Source organism: Hyperoodon ampullatus (assembly GCF_949752795.1).
Source record: "Hyperoodon ampullatus genome assembly, chromosome: X".
Lineage (NCBI taxonomy): Eukaryota > Metazoa > Chordata > Mammalia > Artiodactyla > Ziphiidae > Hyperoodon > Hyperoodon ampullatus.
The window spans coordinates 27,681,439-27,706,655 of NC_136913.1; the positions used below are offsets into that span (position 1 = coordinate 27,681,439).

Genomic DNA, 25,217 nt, shown 5'->3' on the forward strand with positions numbered 1-25,217 from the left:
TGAAATCAAGTTGAATTTATGATTTTGTATGAGAATATGGTATAATTCCCTCTTGTAATTTTTTTTCTAGAGCTGATGTATACAGTTGAACTTGCTGGAGGGCTTGGTGCTATCCTTCTGCTGCTTGTTTGTTTGGTGACCATCTACAAGTGTTACAAGATAGAAATCATGCTCTTCTATAGGAATCATTTTGGGGCTGAGGAGCTGGATGGAGGTAAGATGAGTTCCCTCTTTTAATGTTCTTTCTGAATATTCTGTTTCCTGCTTTTGTTTTTTTGAGGGGAAGAAAAGTTACCTGAATAACCATTTGCAGCAGCTCTTACAGTCTTTCAATGTTCAGTTTGTAAATTCATCTTTTATATGGAACTATATGTGTGATGCTTTGCAGCCAGTAGGTATTTTCTTCTGAAAATTGTAAAGCAACACCTACTCTTTTTAGAATGGTATTCCAAACAGCACTTGCGAATTACAAACGCTGATTAGAGTGTTATCAGTGTGTTCATCTTCTCTCACCTTGTAATCAGTACTGAAAGTCCAGCTTTACTTCTATATAGGTAAGGAGTGTCTCTTTTAATTGTGTTCCCTGGTCCAATAGTTTGAAGTGAATCTCAATTTGTTCCTTGTTTAGACTGGTCAGTTATAAGAAACAGTACCAAATATTTTAGAAATCATCCAGCAGTCTTTTCAATCCTGTTTATTTAGCTATATTTAGACAGGCTAATTTTTTTCCAAGTGGGGACCAACAGATAGGAAAGTGTACAAGCAAGTTGTTTTCATAATAATAAATCTAATACTTTTACTCAACTTGGATAAGTAAATATTGTTTTTGTAGAAATCATAATTATTATTTGCCTCTGGTCAGTCATGAATATGTGTACAATCTAAGAAGAATTTGGAGTCCTTAAAATTGAGCTCCATAAACCGCACCTGAGAGGACTAAAGTTTTTTTTTCCTTTTTTGGTCGTTTGAAAGTGATTCATATATAAGATAGACTTGCAATATAGGAAGCATATGTGAAGTGACAATAAATTGTACAGACGGTCAAGGTTTCTTGATCATTTTTGTAATCTCTTTTTATTGACTATCCATTTTTCACTAATTGGTACAAAGGAAAATAAAGCAATTGCCCATGCTACCACATTTCCGGGGCCTCTGGAATAAATCACAGGTAGAACTGTAGTTTGTCAGACTTGTGAAGAAGAGCAATTTATTCAACATCCCTCACACTCCTCTCTTTTTAACCTTCTCCCCTTCCCATCAGGGTGAAGTCTGTGCTGCAGCAAAGCTGTTTGTTTGTTGGTTTTTTTTTCATTTTAAAGTACTGATTAGCCTATTTATTCTTTGTTTCTAACTTCCTTGCCTGTTCATACAAATTATTAAATTGTTCAGTACTGCTTCAAAGAGATATGAGAAAATTGCCAATGTCAGAGTCGTTGTTGAGTGAGAATCAAGTAAAGTGCTAGGCATTCTTAAAATCATTTTTGCTAAGCCTCAAAAAAAAATCTAAGGTCAATGTTATAATCTCCATTTTACTGATAAAGCAACTGAGGCTCCCAGTGGTTAAATAACTTACTAAAGAAGATAGCACTAGTATTATTGTAAGTGGCCAAGATGGGATTTGAATATAGGTCTATTTACAAAGCCTTTATTTTATTGAACACTGAGCCCCTATTGTTTTTAGCTTTTTAAAACTTTGGTGTGTTCAGTATAACCTAAAGATCTGCTGTTGCTTGCACAGTTAGCATAGTAGAAGGTATTAGAAAAAGCAGATTACCTAAACAAGTCTCACTTTATCTATTTTGAACATACTTTGTGTCCTGAATGATATGAATGATTTCACCGAAACTATCAATTTCCAGTATAATTTTTTGTCGTGTTCTGAATGGTAGAAGATTCTGAAGAGTTTAGTTGCCTCTAAACCTTAGTCTCATCCCCTTACATCCTTCTACACATGCTATTATGGTTGAATAAATATCTACTCTTCCATTGTTGAAAAATTTCTCTGACATCATCAAATCCCCATTCTTCCTAGCTCTCCCACAAGTCCTTTCTTTTTCTAAAGAAGAGATAATTGTTAAGAGACCCCAAACTTTTCATATTCTTGACTTGGCTTCAAACACTGTAATTTGAAAGTCAAAGTTGATCGGTCTTCTTTATTCTTGGGTACCATGTTATCTCCCCTGAAAAGGGAATACATAAAGTGCTCTTGGAAGGAAAGGCAAAGAGTGTGAAGAAAAAGAGGGAAAGAAAGTTTACCTCATATTTTGAAGTAATGTCAGAACTATGGTGATTGATAATAACAGATTCACTGACTATTTATTGAATATGTATTAAATGACAAGGGCTGTGTTGACTATTTTATTGATAGAGAGCTATACAACCAGGAAGACAGAGTTCAAACCCAGGTCTAAATGACTCCAAATTCCCCAAATTTCCATCACTGTGTCAGACTAGGAGATGAACTATTTGGCATCTAGACACATTTAGTCAGTTCCTTTCAAGTCATTGCAATAGGCATTACCTGACTGTATCAGTTGTATATCAAAAGCATTCTATTTTTCCAAGATGGAACATATTGATACTTTGCTCTCTTAGTTTGTTCACATCACTCCTTGTTCCCCTCTACACAGCCTTACATTTTATTGTTTCCCCTAGACTCAGGCCTTAGCACTTCTCTCCTAATTCTGCAGCACCACCTTTTTGGATCACATGTACAACGCCGTCTACACTTGCATTTGTGTACAAATGACTCCTAAATCTAAATGTCCTTCTCCCAGTTCTCTTGTTATCATTTTTTTCTCTGCTAACCTGTTGGTTTTCTCCACTATGATAGGTCCCAACCCCAGCTTTTGAGTCACACACCCCACACACTCATTTCTTATCATCCTCCATTTTACGTCTCAGTTCTTTGTATCATCCTCTACCTCATTTGCTTCACTTCCTCCTCATCTGCCATTTCCAATTAGTAATCATGGTCAGTTAATTGTACCTCTTGAAAATAGACTCTTCCCTCAGTCTTCATTGCAAATGCCTTGTGCGTTCCTCCTGCACCACCTTCTTAGCCTTTTTCTGTTCCCCTCCATTTGATCCTGCACACTCGGCCAGACTTCTCTTTCTAAGTACAAATTTACTGTGATTCTCTGAAAAAAAAAAAAAGAGCATGCGTCTATGTTGCCTGCCAGAGCAGAAAGTTTTCTTAGCTAAGAAAGCAACTGCTGTAACAGGGTGACCCAACTTACATTTATAGCCTGGCCACCCCCATGGAATCTGAGCATGCATAATTCCTGTTAAAACGAGGTGCTGGTCTTTGGACAAACACAACTATTGAGAATGGACCAAGACAATGCAGTTACACATAATTCTCAGGTCCCTTTGAGTAAATGAGGTAACCATAATGATTAGGGGTAGGAGAAGGTAAATTACTCCTCTACCACCTTGATTCCACAAAATAGTGAAAGAAAATTTGGACAAATTCTGCTGCATATACATTTATTAATAAACAATCATTTAACCTATCCTATAAACTTGAAGAAGTCCCAACTCTGTGTCATGTGAGTGTGTGTGTCTGTGTGTCTGTGTGTGAGTTCCCCAAAAACCTTGCAAAAAACCTTACCCCTGAGGCAAATGTGACAATGCCAGTGGCAAGATTAGGCTAACCATCTAAAGACACCTAAGAATATTCTTCATTAACTGGGTAGTGATACAGAAAAATGTCATGCTATTAAATGAAAAGCAGAAAACAAAAAGATTTGTATACTATGATCATCAGCTTTGCACATACCTTTGTCTCCATGTAGGTAAGAACTGAAAGATAATATTTAAACATGAAAACAGCATTGTAGTGTGTTATGATTTGAGATGTTTATACTTATATTTTTTCAAAAATTTCTCTAATATTTACCATCTTTTCTATTACATGTAACTTTTTACATTCTTTCTGAAATAAATTTGAATTTATGGAAAAAATATTCTTCATCAGGACACAGGACCATTTGGAATCAGCCTGGAACAGTTTCCCTAAGGAGGCAGGACACTGACCCCACTAGATACTTGAGGGGTGGGATGTGTCTCTAAATGATGTTATGTTATCCATATGTCTTTTTTTAATTGAAGAATAGTTGATTTACAATGTTGTGTTAGTTTCAGGTATACAGCAAAGCGATTCAGTTTTAAATAAATAAATAAATAAAATTCCTTTTCAGATTCTTTTCCCATATAGGTTATTACAAAATATTGAGTATAGTTCCCTGTGCTACATAGTAAACCCGTGTTGTTTATTTATTTTATACATAGTAGCGTGTATATGTAAATCCCAAACTCCTAATTTATTCCTGCCCCCCTTTACTCTTTGGTAACCATAAGTTTGTTTTCTACGTCTGTGGCTCTATTTCTGTTTTGTAATTAAGTTCATTTGTATCATTTTTTTTAGATTCCACATATAAGCGGTATCATATGATGTTTGTCTTTTTCTGTCTTACTTCATTTAGTATGCTAATCTCTAGGTCCTTCCATGTTGCTGCAAATGGCATTATTTCGTTCTTTTTATGACTGAGTAATATTCCACTGTGTGTGTGTGTGTGTGTGTGTGTGCGCGCGCCACATCTTCCTTATTCATTTATCTGTCAATGGACATTTAGGTTGCTTCCATGTCTTGGCTATTGTAAATAGTGCTGCAGTGAACATTGGGGTGCATGTATCTTTTTGAATTAGAGTTTTCTCTGGATATATGCCCAGGAGTGGGATTGCTTTATTATATGGCAACTCTATTTTTAGTTTTTTAAAGAACCTCCATAGTGTTCTCTATATAGCTGTACTACATTCCCACCAACAGTGTAGGAGGGTTCCTTTTTCTCCACACCCTCTCTAGCATTTATTATTTGTACAATTTTTAATGATGGCCATTCTGACAGATGGGAGGTGGTACCTCGTAGTTTTGGTTTGTATTTCTCTAATAATTAGTGATGTTGAGCACTTTTTCATGTGCCTTTTGGCCATCTGCATGTCTTCTTTGAAGAAATGTCTATTTACATCTTCTGCCCATTTTTTGATTGGGTTTTTTTTTGATAATGAGCTCTATGAGCTGTTTGTATATTTTGGAAATTAATCCCTTGTCGGTTACATCATTTGCAAATATTTTCTCCCATTCTGTAGGTTATCTTTTCGTTTTATTTATGATTTCCTTTGCATATGTCTTGAGTACCACTGATTTCAACATGGAGGGTCCATTTCCAAGATCTACTATACTTAGTAAAAAGCCACTAATTTTAGCAATGAAACTTTATTTCTAACATCCATTGTGCTAATTAATGAAGCATCTACTTTTGATCAGAAATAAAGATAGTTGAAGTGTTTGTAGTGGCTCTAGAGTGTTGCCTTATTCTAATTAAATGCTAGCTGACCATCCTCATAAAGGCAACCTACTGTCTCTAGAGCTGAACATACACTAACATAATATCCCACCATCTTTGCTGGAATAATTACAAAAAAAAAACAGTTATCACAACAACCAGAATCCTTTGTCCCTCCATGCCTCTGACTGGGGTTTCCCTTCCACTTTTGTTTAAATGCTTGTATAAAGGTAGTCCTTTCTTCCTTCCTTCCTTTCTGTCTTCCTTCCTTCCTTCCTTCTTTCCTGTCTCTTCTCCCTCCCTTCTCTTTCTCTCTCTCATATACAATTCATATTTCCCCCTAACTTACAAAGATTCCCCTCATAATCCCAAGGTCTAGTTATTTTCTCCTTCATCTTTACTAAAATGGTACTTCAGGCACATCATTTTTGCAGCCCTTTTCACTTTGAGTAATGAGCACTTACTAGTGAATACTTACAACTTGTAGAGCATTATGAATTCAAGATTCCTTATCACATTTATTTATTTATTTATTTATTTGTGGGAGCAGAAGGACCTCTTTTTTGAGGTCCTATGGATTCAAATAGTTCAGAAAAGTACCAAGTAGTAAAACATGTAAACTAGAACAATATTGTTAAATTTTCAAAGTGTAAAACTCAATCAGCTTTATTTTCGAGTATAATTGTCAGATGCTGCCATGGCTGAATTGACATGAAAAGTGGAATTTATTAATACAATGACATTCAATAATCACAAAATCAAAATATTAATATATGCTTAATGTTTTTTATTCAAAGATCTATCATCTATTTCTGCAGAGTTTTTAATTGAAAAATTATTAGTTGGAAATATAAAAAAGTATATGAAGGCAAATCTGAAATACAAGAAAAAAATGACTTAATTTTTTAAAAACTCTTATTTATTCAAATTATGTCAATGCTAGTTTTTAGTGATCACATAATTCTGTGCTAATATACTACATGCAAACATAGAAAATCGCCTTTTAAAATGAAATACACAGTTCATCATTGGGCCCTACCTGGGTCTCCTTTTGGTAATCCATTTGCTGAATAATGGCCTCTGTCACTAGTCAATTTCACATATGTGACTTATAAATATTTGAAAGTAAATTTAAAAAAAGAAGTGGCCACCTGCCAATAACATCTGACAACTAATCAACAGGCGTTTAAAAGTTAAAAACTCCCAAAACGTGAATGTCAATCCCAAGCCATTTATATTGTCAGTAAGTCTCTTTCCTAGCCCACATCCAGTATAGCCACCACCTTCATCTTGATAAGGGAGTCTTCAGTCTACATTTTCTTAAAAGCTCTATTGTTCTAAAAAATCCATGGATCCTTTGGTTTCTCAATCCTTTTAAAGAGAATTGACTAATATCCTCTCATATGTCAAAGAGGAAAATATTTATTTATCATTTTTCCAACCACTTTTTTTTATTCCTGATACACAGTTCTATATTTTCCTTCTCTCTTCAAGATTTCTTAATAATATTTTTAATTCATATTTTTATTTCTTAACTCTCCAGAGTCCAAACGTTTTCCCCCTCAAATATATCTTTTTTTAAAACATAGTAGTTCATTTGGTAAATTGAAGGAGAAAATTCTACTGGACTAATTGTTTGACTTAAAGTAACAAAGCAACTAATTAATTGGTTAGGTTTGGTGTTTTTGGTTTGTTTGTTTTTCTTTCTCCCCCCAGCTTTATTCAGATATAATTGACATATAACATTGTGTAAGTTTAAGGTATACAGTGTGACGATTTGATACACATATATATTGTGAAATGATTGCCACAATAATGTTACTTAACATATCCATCACCTCACATAACTATTTCTTTTTGTAGTGAGAAAACTTAAGATCTATTCTCTGCAACTCTCAAGTATATAATACAGTATTGTTAACCATATTCACCAAGCTGTGTATGTATCCCTAGAAATTATTTTTCTTATAGCAGGAAGTTTATTTACTTTGACCAACATCTCCCCCTTTCCCCTGCCCCCAGCCCTTGACAACCACCATTCTACTCTCTGTTTCTATGAATTCAGCTTTTTCAGTTCCACATTGTAAGTGAGATCATGCAGTATTTGTCTTTCTCTGTCTGACTTGTTTCACTTAAGCATAATGACCTCAAGATCCATCTAAATAAAATGGAAGGTTTCCTTCATTTTTATGGCTGAATAATATTCTACTAAATAATATTCTGCTGTGTGTGTATATATGTGTGTATGTATTTTTATATATATGTATTATATATATGTATACACACACATACATATACACATTTTCTTTATCCATTCATCTGTTGATGGACACTTAGGTGGTTTCCATGTCTTGGCTATTGTGAATAATTCTGCAGTGAACACTGGGGTACAGATATCTCTTTGAGAGAGTGGTTTCGTTTCCTTCAGATATATACCCAGAAGTGGGATTGCTGGATCATATGGTACTTCTATTTTTAATTTTATGAGGAATCTCCATACTGTTTTACATAGTGGCTGCACCAACTTACATCCCCACCAACAGAGCAGAAGGGTTCCCTTTTCTCTACATCCTTGCCAACAGTTGTTACCTTGTCTTTTTGATAATAACCATCCTAAGAAGTATGAGGTGAGGTATCATTGTGGTTTTGATTTGCATTTCTTGATGATTAGTGATGATCTTTTTATGCACCTTTTGGCCATTGTATGTCCTACATGTCTTTTTGCTGTTGAGTTGTATGAGTTCCTTATATATTTTAGATATTAACCCTCCCCTTATGTAATATATGGTGTGCAAATATTTTCTCCCATTCTGTAACTTGCCATTTTATTTATTGATTGTCTCTTTTGCCGTGCAGAAGCTTTTTAGTTTGATATAGTCACACTTGTTTAGTTTTGCTTTTGTTGCTTGTGCTTTTTGTGTCATAGCCAAAGAATTGTTGCCAAAACTAATGTTAAGGAGTTTTTCCTTATGTTTTTTCCTAGGAGTTTTATGGTTTCAAGTATTACATTTAAGTCTTTAATCCATTTCAGATTAAAATTTGTGAGTGATGTAAAATAGGGCCCCAGCTTTTTTCTTTTGCATGTGGATAGACAGTTTTCCCAACACCATTTACTAAAAAGATTATCCTTTCCACATTGAGTATTCTTGGCCCCCTTGTCAAATATCAACTGACCACATATTTGTGGGTCTATTTCTGGGCTCTTGGTTTTGTTCCATTGGTCTATGTGTCTGTTTTTATGTCAGCACCATACTGTTTTGATTACTATAGCTTTGTAAGTATAGTCTGCAATCAGGAAGTGTGATGCCTCCAGCTGGGCTCTTCTCTCTCAATATTGCTTTGGCTATTCAGGGTCTTTTTTGATTCCATATGAATTTTAGAATTTTTTTATATTTCTGTTAAAATTGCCATTGGAATTTTGATAGGGATTATATTGAATCTATACATAGCTTTGGGTATTATGGACATTTTAACAATATTAACTGTTCTGATTAATGAACATGGGATAGCTTTCCATTTGTTTCTTCTTCAGTTTCTTCATCAGTGTCTTATAGTTTTCAATGTACAGATCTTTCACCTCTTTGGCTAAATTTATTCTTCAGTATTTTATAATTTTTGATGATATTCTAAATGGAATTGATTTGCATATGTTGATCCATCCTTGCATCCCAGGAATAAACCCCGCTTTCTTTTTTGCCCATGCCACACAGCATGTGGAATCACAGTTCCCTGGCTAGGGATTGAACCCATGCCCCCTACAGTGTAAGCATGGAGTCTTAACCACTGGACTGCCAGGGAAGTCCCATAAATCCCACTGATCATGTTATATTATCTGTTTAATGTACAGTTGAGTTTGGTTTGCTAGTATTTTGTTGAGATTTTTTTGTATCTATATTCATTAGGGATACTGGCTTATAGTTTTTTTGTAGTGTCCTTATCTGGCTTTGGTATCAGGATAATGCTGGCCTCATAAAATGAGTTTGAGAGGGCTTCCCTGGTGGCGCAGTGGTTGAGAGTCCGCCTGCCGATGCAGGGGACACGGGTTCGTACCCCAGTCTGGGAGGATCCCACATGCCACGGAGTGGCTGGGCCCGTGAGCCATGGCCGCTGAGCCTGCGCGTCCGGAGCCTGTGCTCTGCAACGGGAGAGGCCACAACAGTGAGAGGCCCGTGTACCGCAAAAAAAAAAAAAAAAAGAGTTTGAGAGTGTTCCCTCCTCTTCAATTTTTTCTTGGAAAAGTTTGAGGATTGCATTAATTCTTCTTTAAATATTTGGTAGAATTCACCAGTCAAAGTAGTTGCTGGCTTGAGGATTTCTGTCTGATTCTTTTTTATGGTTTCTGTTTCTTTAATAAAATTCTCATTTTGTTCATGCATTGTTCTCTCATTTTGTTAAATTGTCTATCTGTGTTTTTTATTTCACTGATTTCCTTTAAGATGATTATTTTTAATTCTTTGTTGGACAAGTTGTAGATCTCCATTTCTTAGGGCTTGGTTACTGGTGCTTTATTAGTTTCCTTTGGTGATGTCATATTTGCCCGATTCTTTGTGATCCATGTATCCCTGCATTAGTGTCTCTGCATTTGAAGGAGCAAACATCTCTTCTAATCTTTACACACTGATTTTAGCAGGTAAAGTTCTTCTCCTGTCTGTTCCCCAGGCCAATGGGATTACCTCCAGAATCATAACCATTCTGGGCTGGAACTAGTTTTGAGTCTGTTTCCGGGTCTGCAGTGACGTTCATGGTTGGCAGGCTTGTGAGCAGGAGCTCAGGTTCACATAGATCCTGTCTGGTCTCTGGGTGGAGAGGAATGCCTCTAGTATCTTGTTCAGTAGTATAGCACTTGGACAAGTGTTCACTTCAGGATCCACAATCGGGTCTTCACTCGGTGGACCTATTGCCAGGTGTGTGGATGGGTATGTCTCCCACCAGGTTTCTGGGAAGGCTTCTATCTGGTCACTGGATGGGTCCTTGGGTGGGCAGGACTGGCTCTGTACTGCAGCTGAGAGGATACATGCAAGGGATGTCTTATTTGACCATCTTGCTGACTTCATTCCTATTTTTCTTTTTTTTGTGGGAAATTACAGTCAGAATCTCTTGAAAATCATGGAAAGAGTAAACCAATGACTATATTAGAGTTTATGAATATGATTACAGAGGGTGTGTACATCAACTGCTTTCCATCTCTGTAGTCAATAGAATTATAGTTGAAGGTTTAAGTTACAGAAAATAAAATTTAGAGAATAAAGTTCAGAATAAGAAATACATTGTTGTACTATCTTGTTATGACTAACTAGTTTTCAGCTGTTTATAAACTTAAGTTGAATTTAAAAGAACACAGTCCTACCTTTAAAAATCTTAGCATAATTTTTTTCTATGATTATAAAAAATCTCAAATTTTCAGTTTCTTATACACATTAAGATTAGTAAATATATGTTCTTACAGATATAAAAAAAATCTAAGAAATATTTCCCAAGATTCAGATTCAGCTGGTAACTGGGAAAAAAGAAGAAACCTTAGAATCCATATGATTTTGAATCAGAAAACATTGCTGAATTTAGCATGATATCTGGCCTGGTGTTTGCAGTCTGATAATTTTCAAGTCAGGAGTTTGCTTCTGTGGGTAAATAAATGCCTAGCCCAATACTGCACTGACCTAGCCTTTGGGGAAAGAGAGGAATTAGATATCAATCCAGTGTCCCATTGATTTGAGGGAGGAAGCTGCTGCAGATGCTTGCAAGGGGCCTTATTACCAGAATAACCAACATGTGAGCAACTCCTTTTTATCTGGGAGATATTAGCTTAAATGTTGTAAATTCACTCAGATGACATAAAGAGATAGAAAACTGACTGAGACCACAGCACCTCTTCCCGAGGTTCATTTAAGCTTAATACAGTTACTGAATATATTAGTCTAGGTAAGAATTTATCCCCTTTTTGATGAAAGTGGATTTTCAGCTATTTTATTTAGAGCACATGCCCTGTAAGTATCAAGACCACTCATCATGGAGCTGAGACTGCAGTGTGTAGGTTTTGTGGTACTTTGATCAATTACCTGGCAGCTGACTGCAGTTCTTTGATGCCTTTGAGACCTTTGGGTACCTATACCCTGTCCTAGAGCAGAGTTTCTCAAAGTATTGTCCCTGGACCGGCAGCAGTATCACCTGTTAGTTTGCTATAAATTCAAATTCTAAGGACATATTCCAGATGCTCTGAATTGAAAACTCTGGAGGTGGTGCCTAACAGTCTGTATTTTATCAAGTCCTCCAAATTGTTGCCATTCATGCTTTAGCATGAAAATCACTTTTTCAGAAAAGTTTACAAGGACTCTGAGGTCTTCAACTGAGTCACAGTGAGAAAATACAGTTCAAGATTATTCCAAAGGAACTTTGCTAAACTTTGACCCTGTAGCTCCTAGTAATTACTTGAGGAGTCCAGGCAGCTTGGAGTGTGTATCACCAAAGCCATCTCTCCTAGGAAATGGCCCAAATCTTGAGAAAATCTCCACACTACCCATAAGGTATGTCATGTGATACCCAAATGAGAGGCCATTCATTCATTTCATCAACAGATATGTTTGAGCATCTACTAAGCACTAGTCACATATCTGAGTCAAGGATCTTGTGGTCAAAGAAAGAAGATAAGATGTGAGCACAATAATATAATACATGGGAAAAGAGATCACCTTCAACTCAATGATATCAGACTCAGATTCAGAGGAAACAACTGCAGAGTTAGCTGCTGGTTTTTTGACAACGGATAGCCATAAATATTTTTTAAGCTACCATAAACATAATCAGTGGTGAGGTTTGGAAAAATAAATTTTGTGATTCTATGTGGAATGGGCCAGAAGAATAAGGAAATGGAGAGGGAAGACCCAGTAAAATATAATTATAACAGTTGAGAAGAGAGTAGGGCCTCACCTAGGATGAAAACAGAATCCAAAGGATTTTTACCAGTGAGTGGCTGTGAGATTATTATTGGTAATGAAAAGAGATAAGTGGAACATGCCTCTGAAGTTTGGAGACTAAAGATATGAGATTGTTATGTTAATAAAATTTAAGTGAAATAAAATGTGAAAACAAAGCTTGAGATGGGAAGCTTGTTTTGTTGTGAGCATGTCAAATGTGAGGTACATGCTGAACATCCAAATTAAGGGGTCCAGGTTACAGGTTCATGAGAAAGAAGACGAGATTGGACATCTACATTAGAGAGACGTCTACACAGAAGTGGTTGTTGATGTCATAGGAGGAAAGGAGATTTTTAAGGGAAAATAGACTGAAAGACAAATGAATCAGGCCACAGAAAACATCTTGAGAAATGACAGTATTTATGGATTGGAAGAGAGATGTCCATTGAAGAGGCAGGGGAGCCAGAAACAGTGTCATATAAGCAGAAGTGATATCCAGCTGGATCTTACGAGTATTGGTGGACCATTGTTTACATCTCTTCTGAGTCAGAAGTGCTCTGTTCTTTTTGTTGTTCATATTGATCTGGTTGTCAAATATATTTTAAGCCTACAGAAGGCAAAAAGCAAAGAATGAGAATCTAGTCATTATACATCTCAGGTCTGAGCAAACTTCAGCATTTTACAGTACTTTGTAAAAATCTGGAAGAGGAAAACCTCCCAGAAAGAAAGTAGTATATGCATGAAACCATTCTACAATCTGCACTCTGGCTTGAAGAGTCCTCCCTTTGGCCCATGACCCCTGTACTACTCTTTGCAACACATTTATCCTCTGGAAATAGATTGTTGACTTGTCTACATCTACTACTAAACTGGAAGCTACTGACCCATATTGCAAAGGGGAAGATTTTATCTCATAGATATGGCATGTGATTATCTAATAAATGGACATTTTAATTAAATACTAACTGGTATTATATTATAGCTTTATTATGTGCTATTTTCTATGATTTCTTACTCAACTAAAGTATTTACATCAACAAAATGGTACCACTATAGACTGCTGGCATGTGTGCGTAGACATGGTATAACAAACATAATTATTATTTTTTGTGAAAATTGAATTTTATTTATACTATGTACAACTATATCCTGGTTGAAAAATAAAGAAAATACCAAATACCAAAATATGATAGGGATGATTACTTTTTTTTTTTTTTTACCTGAAATGTGCTTTAAAAAAATATTCCATAGCTAAAGGTTCTTTCCCCCAGGGATCCTATAGTAGAATTGCTAGCTTCTTATATGCCTGTGTTAACTTTAGGTGAAGTAAACAGTTTTCTGAGTTTTCCATGACAAGTTATAGAAGTGAGGTTTAGTGTCTTTGAAGTCAAAAGGAGTGTCCCAAAGCCATCCAGAGCAAGTCATGGATGCCCCTGTAACTTTGATGTTTTATACCCCAAAGATTTGAAATTTTCTATACCAAATGCCCAGTTCATTTTGTTCTGAAATTTAAGACTGTTTCAATTCAACTTGATCTAATAATCAAATAATACAATGACAATCATTAGGAAAGAAGCACAAAAGAGACCTAAGCATATTGATATTGATAGGCTCAGCATACTGATAGTATTTAGAATTGAGGTGAATTATGAATCCTGATATCACACTCTGAAAAGGAAATTGGAGAATAAGACTATGCAGAAGATAAATGACTTCTTATTCTAAGAAACAACAAATGAGAATGTGGGGATGTTTACGTTAAGATAAAAATAATGCACGATAGTAGTCATCAAATATTTGAAGAGTTCTCATGAAATATGGGGAAGAATGAGGAAAGAAATCAAATTTAAGAACTAAGTTTCATTCATTTGTATTATAATTTTTGATTCTTATAGTCAAACTGATTAACATGATGAAAAATAATTTGGCAATAATTTACATGTAAGGTAAATGAAGATCAGGAAAACAATATGTATTTCTATAATAATTCAGCATACTAAAACTCAGTTCTAAAATCCAAGAACCAGCTCCCAAAGAAAAATTAATTATTCCAAATTTCATTTTATTTTTTCCCCAAAAGAAAATCAGCACAACACACACAACCTAAAAACCATTCCTCAAGCCAGTCAAGCCAGTTTCATTGTTCTTTCTTTGATTAGGTGAATGTACATTTATGTAGAATAAGAACATACTATCCAAATATGTGGCTTTTATAAGCTGTCAAAATTCTCTATGATCTGTGCATCAAAAATGTTGAGCGTTACCATTTCATTGCTCTTTTCATTAATTTTTCTCCTACTGTCTTAATAACAACAAAAATAGTGACTCCTTTATACCCCCAAATTCATTCCATGATACTTGGCATTATTGTATTCTTAATGAAAATTAATAAAGACTTATTTCTTTGGCATCCCAGAAGTGGAACACTTGGAGATATTTATGAAATGAGGTGAATGTTCTCATGTCCTACTGTTTTCTTTGTAGAGTAGTGACTTCAGCTTTACTCTGTAATGTTCTTGACAGATAATAAAGATTATGATGCATACTTATCATACACCAAAGTGGATCCTGACCAGTGGAATCAAGAGACTGGGGAAGAAGAACGCTTTGCTCTTGAAATCCTACCTGATATGCTTGAAAAGCATTATGGATATAAGTTGTTTATACCAGATAGAGATTTAATCCCAACTGGAAGTAAGTTAATGTTTTCATTTAAGAGTGTGCATATTCTTGTGTCCGTCTGTGTAATCATCATTTTCAGACAGAATTTAAACTTTTAGTTCTTCTACATCTTTCAGTTTCTCAAGAAAGAAATGGCATATGTGTTCAAATGAAAAATAAGTGTCGATACCCCTGAGGAAGCTACTTCTGTTATTCTATAAAGCGTCTCATGTTATAAGCCTTGACATTTAAAGAAACCAAATGAGAGATTTGTACCTGGGAAAACATTTCTATCTTTGAGAGAAGCAAAGTCCCATACTCTGTTCAAAGTGATCATTGGCTATTTTCATCTTCTCAAGGGTTTACCTAGCAAAAAGAACCAGCAATTCTCATTTAATGTGTGAAAGAGAATTTACTGGGGCTTTCTGGACCGAATGTTCAATGTACTTATTCTGATAAACCCTCTTCTCTGTTGTAGCATATATTGAAGATGTGGCAAGGTGTGTAGATCAAAGCAAGCGGCTGATTATTGTCATGACCCCAAATTATGTAGTCAGAAGGGGCTGGAGCATCTTTGAGCTGGAGACCAGACTTCGAAACATGCTTGTGACTGGAGAAATTAAAGTGATACTAATTGAATGCAGTGAGCTACGAGGAGTTATGAACTACCAGGAGGTGGAGGCCCTCAAGCACACCATCAAGCTCCTGACCGTTATTAAATGGCATGGACCAAAATGCAACAAGCTGAACTCTAAGTTCTGGAAACGTTTACAATATGAAATGCCTTTTAAGAGGATAGAACCCATTACGCACGAGCAGGCTTTAGATGTTAGTGAGCAGGGGCCTTTCGGGGAGCTGCAGACTGTCTCAGCCATTTCCATGGCTGCGGCCACCTCCACAGCTCTAGCCACTGCCCATCCAGATCTCCGATCCACCTTTCACAACACTTACCATTCACAAATGCGTCAGAAACACTACTACCGAAGCTATGAGTACGACGTACCTCCTACCGGCACCCTGCCTCTTACCTCCATGGGAAATCAGCATACCTATTGTAACATCCCTATGACACTCATCAACGGTCAGCGGCCACAGACAAAATCGAGCAGGGAGCAGAATCCAGACGAGGCCCACACAAACAGTGCCATCCTGCCGCTGTTGCCAAGGGAGACCAGTATATCCAGTGTGATATGGTGACAGAAAAGCAAGGGACACCCCGTCCCTGGGAGTCTGAGTGGAGTCTGCAGTCCAGTGCCTGGAACTAAATCCTCGACTGCTGCTGTTAAAAACATGCATTACAATCTCTAGAACACGAGGAAAAACAGGGTCTTGTACATATGTTTTTTGCAATTTCTTTGTAGCATCAGTGTCTTCCTGTTTTACCATGTCTCTTACCATTACATTTTTTGACTTTGTTTTATATGTCCTTGGAATTTGTAAATTTACCTTTTTTTAAAGAAGAGACTTATGTATAGATAGAAAACCCTTTTTTGCTTCATTAGTTTAGTTTTAGAATGGGTTTTTATTTCCTTTCCTTGATTTTTGTTTTGCTTTTAACATTTCCTTGGGGTGCTTGGACAAATCTATCCGATGGGACAAGGAGCGCCGGATCCTCTCTTGGGTTCTGCCTAGGATCAGCAGGGCCATGTGGGCCTTCAGAAAGCAGTGCAACGAATGCCAGCATTGCCATTTGGGGGAAAAAAAAAAAGATGAGAAGAACACTTGTTCATAGGAGGGCCGCGCCAATCAGAGCCCTGAATATCTTCCTTGTCCCACCTCATTCCCCACCTCTACCCTTCTAATGGCGGCATGGTGTGTAAATTCTGAGAAGGGGTTGGGGGGTCTAACTGTCTTAACATTTAATTCACTGCTCGTCAGAATACACTCCAGACCCAAAAGTGTGCTAGTCACTTGACAGTGACCACTACAGAGTGCTAAGAAGGGAAGATCAAGGGCAGGAAAATGGGGGAGAGTGTGCTGTTTCCATTTTTTAAATGAGTTGATGTACCCTTATATAAATATATATATATATATATATATATATATAAAAACACACAACAAAAGAAACAAAAACAAAAAAAAGCAAAAAGACAAAAAAAAAACAAAAAAATCAAGCCCTATATTTGATCACTTCCTGGAAAGGCATGAATGTGTTTGTGGCTGTTTTTGTTTACTATTCTACTTCCTCTTTTCCCTCTATAATTTTCTGCAAATGAGATTATGTGCAAATGCCAGGCAAGTTAACTCAAAAGGGTGAATCAACACAAGTCAAAATGAAATTTACATTGAAGGCTTCCAAACCAAAGGGAAGGGCAGGATGTGTCATCAAATATGTTTTGTCACCTTGTATTATAGAAAATGTTATTTTCTAAAGAGTCAGTGCAAATCTGTGAAACTTATTATGGGGTCCCCTTGTATTTAAATGTTAATTCACTGTATTTAATTTTCAATGCTATATTCAGAATCAAGTGTTTGGTTTCAATTTGTGAACATAAGCAACACTTATTAATATCAAAGTGTTTATATAAGCACTCAGGAGGTCAAACATATGAATACCAACAGAAATCAGTATTTTCAAAATAAACATTATTTACACAAAATAGTTTTCAAATTAGGTGAGAAGGTATTTAAAATAATTAATTTTTACTGTATAAAGAATTAGTTTTACTTTAACTGTATAATTCTATCTGTCAGAAACAGAAAGCTGATGCTCCCAGGAAATTCATCTCTTACCATTTAGTTTTATGTTTGAATGACATAGCAGCTAATACACAGTCATGTTGAAAATGATGAAACATCAATCATAAAGGAACTTGCAGAGGGCAGAATTGCTAAAGGGAAATATTACCTAAGTAACTTTTAGTTTTTTAAAAAAATCAATGTGATGAAAACACTGATAATAGAACTCATGCATTACTTTAGTGATTCATTATAGGAACTTCCATTCCAGCCATCGTCTGTGGGCTTGTGTAGTGAGTATTGTATGTTTGGTTTATTCCTACCAGCATATGAGAAAACAATTCTACACTTTTGGTCACAATACTAAGGTATGAGTTGGCCACACACACAAAAATGTAAACTTCAGTAGAGTTCACTGGGGAGGGTAAAACTGAATTGCAAATGTATGAGAGATGAGTATAAGAATTTTGTAACAATGCAAATGTCTCATATTTGTGTGACAAGGTAAAGGATCTTTAGTATGTGCATTGATTTTTATTAGCTAAAAAAATGCTTATTTCCCTGACAACTCGCCTCGGTCCTTCTCTACAATCTGTTCTTTATTCCCGTGCTCCCCTTGGACCTGTGTCACATTTTCACAAACCAGAACTGAAGCTGCAAGGACACATAAACTTTAAGGTCAGCTTTGCACATTGGGTTATTTTCAAAATCCAAGAAGGCCATTGTTTACTTTGTACTATGGACACCTGTCAGGGACTGGTGGCAGTGAACCTCATTGGACTGGATTTCAGATTCCCCCAGTGCTCAGAAAACTGTAAACATGGCAATGGCCTGGTTTATTTCTTTGTTTTTTTTTATTTTTTTCTAAGTGCACGATGAAAGTGTGGAATAAATGTAGAGGACGTATTCAGACCACAGTCATATTTTAGGCATCCATAGGTGTTAATTTAGCTGCATTGGGAGTACATTTTTTGTTCTATTTTTAGTGTAGATTTAAGAACTTTGAATAGCATGATTCAGGGATTGATGGGTAATATTTGATATTCTCACAACTTAAAAAACGTTTTTTTTTCCTCTAATGCTTTGTCATATTTTTAGAAAATAAATGGAAGAAGAAGCTATCTATGGCTTTAGAAACATTCCTCCCAAGTATTCCTCTATCAGCTCCATGTGAAAACAAATGAAGGAAACTGTCATGTGTTCACGTGCTCTATGTTTAACAAAAGTTATGTTAGAATTCACAATAAAGAGAGAAAAAAATGTATTTTCCCTAGTGCTTAGGTTTCATCCTTCTCTTTTTTCGGTGGGGACTATGGGGGATAAGAATATTCTAGCTGTAAAAACACAGTTGAAGGTGTGAATATGTTAGCCAAGCAGAGGGAGATAATCAGCGTCTGGACTTGGACATGTGTGTTGTTTGGTATTGCCTGTTTTTCATCATTCGCTGCTCAGACTCCAATGTGACATGTTACAGATTCGTAAGTCCACCTGGTTCTTTAATGTAACCTCTACTTGCTGCCTGTGAGCGTCCTACCCTTTATACTGGTGCTCAAATCTTTGATTATTTAATTTGTAATCCATTCCGTAGGTCTTCTATGGGCAGAGAAGAAATTTGTATCTCATGCAGCCAGCTGATTTAAGTTAAGATCAATTTTATGAAATAAATCTAACACACAATGAGTTCAGACACCTGAACCTACTATAGTTCTATAGATGAACCCCTGATTGTTCAGTCAACCATTTTGCATTTATTACTTTCTTCATAGTATATGTATTTGAACCCTATTGACTTAAATACCTAAATACTGCTTTTTTCCTTATTTCAATATTATTTAGCATTTTATGACAAGAACAAATAATAACTGAGAGCCGACCCTAAACTCCAAGTAAGTTTTATTTATCCTAGAATAGTCATTAACTTTTGACAGATACCATCTATGTAAATTTAGATCACCATTTCTAGGAAAACATTAATTCATTTGTGAATTACCTTCAGATTCTGGAATGATACCCTAGTTCTCCTTTTTCTAAGAAGTATTTTTTTATCTTGTGCTTAATTTCTTATTTTAATTTAGTTTAAGTTTATATCATTAGTCCCAGAAGAAAGCTTATTCAAATTCAGAGGAGACCATTGATACTGTGCAAGTAAAATGACTGAATGGAACTAAGAGAATACATAGACTCAGAAGTGGAAAATCCCTTGTTCCTGATCTGAACTTGCTTGGTCATTATTCCCACTATTGTTATAGTTGATTAAAAGAGGTGAAATATTATTAAATGGATTAGAAATCCTACCTACATATTCCCTATTGCTGAAGAATTTTTTTAACAACATACACAGTCATTACAAAGAGATGATGATGCAACTGAGTTCCCTAAAAAGGAGCAGCTTGTCAATAGAAGCAGAGCTATTCCTTGCCTTATCACTAACCCTTCCCACTTTATTGTTCTGAACAAAGAAAGTAACCAGTTAAATTTGCATTATCCTTAACAACAGACCTTAAACTTGGGTTTAAGGACACCTTGAGTCTGTAAAAAGGATTAAAGGAAATAACAGAGCACTTGAAATTTCAGACAGAATTGTGAATGTGTACAAAACTGATTTCTGGGATGTTAGTCTCAAAGACATCCATCACCTAAAAAACTATCGATGTTTCAATTTAGAGCATATTCTCAGAAACTGACATTAGATAAACCACATGTCTTGTAGGCACTGTTGTGAGTACTATTCCTTACCTTTATTCATGAAAATTCAGGGGATGACTGTTCTTTTAACAAACAGAGGCAATTCCTCTTCCAACATGACCCAGCTTTGTGGGAGGATTGGTTTACAGTGAGGAAAAACTTTGATTGATGACAAGTAATTCATGCCCAAATAAGTAAGAGTTGATAGTTTATTCATTTCTTAATTTACTCAAAAGATACTTGGGGGTGGGGGGATGTGAAATCATGCAATGTGGCATGAGGCCTTGTTTTTTTAAACTTTTTTATGGGTTGATTTAATCATCCTCCTACAACAAAACTAAGAAGAATTAATTTAGTGCAGGAGTAGAAGAAACAGCCATTTGACTGTTTTTCCAAAGGGACCCAGTTTTCTTATGCCAAGATTTAGAATTGGTTTTATACTTGGTTTTCAGCAACTGTGCTTATGCCAGTTTCAGGATTTATGATACAACTTTAGGGTAATATGAAGAATTTTGAGAATGAACTGAAGTTAGGTGGTGGTTATTTCAAGTTTTACTTTTTACTCATTATGGGCAGCAAGATGAAAGTTTGTGCTGTGTTAATTAAGATACTGTCACAGGGAGCTGTAAGACCTGACTAAATTTGAGTAAAGAGAAGGATGATGATGATGATGATGACTTAATCCTAATCCTAATCTTATGTGTTTTGTCATCGTCAAACTTCAGTCACATGTATAGAAAATGCCCAGACTAAAAAGAAGGAACTCAGCTCTAATTTTACATCAAGTATCATTTCTTCCTTCCAGGCTCAGAACACAAAACATCTCTCCATTATATACACATAAGATACATAAAAAGAAAACTTTCCTTTTTCCCTTTAGTAGATGTTCCTCTAATTAGTCTCTGAATCCACTGGCAAACTCATGTTTCTGAATCGTTCATTAAAGTTAAGTAAGACACTATTGTTTTTTCTACCATTCACTACCCTCATTGATGCATCCCCCAGGGTCTACAGCCCGAAAGGAATTCTCTTTCTAACAAAGGCAAGTCATTACACTGTATTCCCTCCACTACTAAATGAATAGAAACCGAAGAACTGCACATGAACTTGAGACTCTGATATGTAATATTAATGTTGTGTAAATTTCAGTCTTCATAGTCCAGATAACCTTAAATTTCAAAGGGCATGCTGGTCATTAAAAAAAAATTTAATGTAAAACTACATATTACATAGTGCATGAACATGTGGCAAAGTAATTCGGATCTATCCTTACTAGTCAATGAGAGACTAAATTTGGGGAGATCAGATGTGAGTGTTTTAGGTTAATTCTCAACTGGGATGAAGACATCTTTCTGTTAGGATATGTGGACAGTTGTCCATATTCCTTGCAACATATGCTCCTGGTATGCTCCTTAGTGTGTTCTTTCGACCAAAGTAGTGGAGATATGTTCATATAATCTGCTATTGAATTGTAAAAACTTTTACATTTTCAGAGTTTGAGAGAACCCAAATAGGAAAATGAGTTTAGTCATTTTCCTCTGCTGGTGTTCAAGTCAAATTTTAAACTCAGACACTCTCAGATATGTTCAACAGTCAGTAAAAAGTGCATTTTCCCTAGTGTTTCCCTTTAGTTTTGCCTACCCTCTTTGATTTTGTACAATCTAGAATGTATGTAACTCGTGTAGGTGATGGAGGCACTCCTTTTTTTCTTGGAATACTTAAAATTATATATTTGGGTTTGCTTTCACTAACAATAGGAAAATAGACAAATACAAGTGTAAAATTGAGAAATTTTAAACTTGAATTATAATTTGTGTTTTACAGTCGTTTCATAAGTCTGTTGCTCTCTATGAGTATGCTCTCTATATATCCTGTAAAAATAAATTTATATGTTACATAGAAATTCAAGAAATTAAATTATTTATTAAGCTACAAATGTTTCTTCTGGTTTCTACCTGATCATAGATGAAAATAAATTAAATAATGTGTTGTTGGAACCTCTGTAAGTACCTTCGTTAATTTGACAACTCTTGTTATACTTTTCTTTCCCTCTCTTGTTTATGTCTGTATAAGCTTATAATTCTTAGACTTAATTTCTATTATGATTATGGAGAAGGGGACTTAAGAAATGGCCAATTGGCTGAACAAAAAGAAAAACACTGTTAAAAAGTCAAGTCCACTTACAATCCCTCTTTTTTTCACTACTGGATTTGTGAGAAGTTTGAATCACAAACTCAGTCACTTAAAAGTAATTATCACGTTAATGATCTTTTCAAGGTTAAATTCTGCATTTTCCCTTCATCTATATCATAAAATTATTTCAGGAACAGAAATGAAAGGAATGATAACACGTGAATCCTCTTTGCTGTTTCTTTTCCTTACTTCTTGCTCCCCAGGTATTTTATTCCTTTCTTTTTAAGGTACTACTCACATAAGGACCTTAAAATAAAGTCCCCTCAGGTAATATTTTAAAGCGACCAAAATCTTTAATCACTTTATGATTTTTAACTCTGTTTCCACCGAGTTGTAGTGCACAGTTATTCCTAAAGGGAAATGTTTTTGGCCTTACTTTTCATTTTATGTTAAAGATAAATAAAATTATTAATATTATTTATTTATTTGGGGGGAGGGGAATAGTGGTAAATCTTTCCATCACAAGTGTAACAAGTAAACAACCATAAACCTTTTAGAACAAATGGGCTGTTTAGGCAAAATTCATGTCTTAGGACAGCCTTTTAAGAAACACTTATTAAAGATAAAGCAGAGATAAATCATTATGAAAAATGGAAAGTAATATTTTTTTAAAAACTGTAAGGTTATTTCAGGTTGGATTTCAAAGTAATTAATATATTTAAAATTTCACAAAGTCATTTCTACCTCAGTAGGATTTTTCAGTGTGAAAAAATAACTTCTACTGAAAAAGTAAAATGTTATATGGATTATGACTCAGTGTATAATTTCTATATTGTATTTTAAGCTGTGACTCATAGGACCTGACATATTATTAAAAATATCAAGAAAGAACTCTATAGTTGAAGAATATTTGGGACTATGTGTGCGCCTCACACACACACATAAATTCTCAGGAACTTTCAATTACACTCATATTATTAACAGCTGGTTAAAAGACTGATAGTCAAGGAACATCTTACTTATTTCTAGAAGATTCCTAGTTGATATCAGATCTTCATTTACTGGAAAAATAGAAACATAGAAGGAGGCGAATATTCAGAGAATTAAAATAGTAGTAAACTAATCACTGCTGTGGGATTTTTAACATGTATGTATGGCCTGTAAGAGTAATGCAAACAAATTGCTTGATTAAGCTTACATTTTCAGTCATTGTTGAATGCCCAGTGATATTGATGTGTGTGGGGGGGAGGGTGGGTGAAGTTCTGAAGGATCGAGAATATCTGAAGTTGATGAATAATTTAGCCAATTGTTTGCCCAAATTAGGGATTTTTATTCCAGTGTTATGTTGGTTTGAGATGGTACACAGAGGGAAGTGTTTATTTGAATATTTATGTATTTGATTTAAAATGTGTTAGAATTAAAAAAAAACTTAAGTAGTAGATCAAACTTGACCTTGTGGATACTATTTCTGGTAGAATAATATATACTAAATGATTTAAACAAAAACATAGGTAAATAAGAGTCTAGGAAAGGTGATATATGGCAAAAGTCATCAAGATGGTTCACAAATGACTGGATTATGGAAAAACTGCTAAGGCAGTCCAATTTCTACCTTCTGGGAAACAAAACCAATAAAAGGAGAATGTCCCAAAAATCAGAGAGCAGAACATGCCAAAAGCCTATGTATATGACAAACAGAACTATAAAATTATGAAAATGAAAAGCTGGTTTAAATTAAGCAATGAAATATCTCAGTTCTTCTATTGTCCTTGGCAATAAAAAACTTTACACAACTATGAACTTGAAAGGAAAACTGGGCTCTGAATGAAAATCCTTTTTTTCAGTGGTCTCAGCATGCTTTTCCTCAATAAAATGGGAAATTCATTGCTAAATGTTATAATGTATGAATAGAAGTTATGATTTTGGCATGTTTGATACTGTGCCGTAAAGGTTTGGTGAGGAGTGAGATAGTTCTTTCATAGCATCCTTCTAATGGGCCTACTAGTAATAATTCCAAGACCTAGGTGCACTTAGAATCACCTGGAAAGGTTTAAACACTCCTGAAGTCCCACAGATTTCAGATGATACTAGTCTGAAGTTTGTCCCTATTGTTAGTTAGTCAGTTGGTTGGTTTGTTTAATAAACCCTCCAGGTTATTCTATAAGACAACCAGAGTTGAAAACTATAGGAGCGAAACAGATGGGTCTCAAATTTTAGACTCCAGAACAATTGCCTGGAAAGTTCGTTAAAGATGGAAATTCAGATTGAACGCCAATAATACTGGAGTGGGGTCCAGAATCTATGTATTTAATAAGCTCCACAGGTGACTCTAATGTGGTGGCCCAAGGACCCCCGTACCCCCATCCCCGGACTCTTTGAGCAACACACGTGTAGGATTTATTGTTTCTGTCATTACTACTGCTGTTACTCTTTGGAATACAAAATTAAAGTTTGCAGCAGATGAATATCACCATAAACTGGGTCTTCCTTTTTTAATAATTCCTCCCAGTTTGTCCACCAGAACTCACAATGAAGAAGTCCTGAAAAGAGCTGAACTATATAGACAACAACATTTTATTTGAGAATTTCTCGAAAAGAAGGACAAAAAAAGAACTAGTCAAGAAAACCAACTTTGTCATGAAATATATGACTTCAAAAAAGTAATTGTACCATCGTAGAAGAAGCAAATAAAGCTAATAGTTAAGTGTTAATTAAAAACACACCTTCCTTCTAAGAGACTACAGATCTACTGTTACTTCCATTTCTGTTAAGGAAGAAAAATGACAAAATTACACAGGGA

The 25,217-nt window shown here is 35.4% G+C and overlaps 1 protein-coding gene across 1 annotated transcript in view; it reads left to right on the forward strand.

Moving 5' to 3' along the window:
• IL1RAPL1 (interleukin 1 receptor accessory protein like 1) overlaps positions 1-16,117 on the forward strand; it is a gene marked incomplete at both ends in the record, with an annotated part of 1,135,095 nt that extends 1,118,978 nt beyond the window's left edge. Inside the window, 3 exons of the mRNA XM_079727212.1 lie at positions 71-214; positions 14,783-14,953; positions 15,399-16,117. Of these exons, the coding sequence (XP_079583338.1) occupies positions 71-214; positions 14,783-14,953; positions 15,399-16,117 (1,034 nt within the window). The remainder of the gene's footprint in view (positions 1-70; positions 215-14,782; positions 14,954-15,398) is intronic.
• Positions 16,118-25,217: the final 9,100 nt, after the last annotated feature.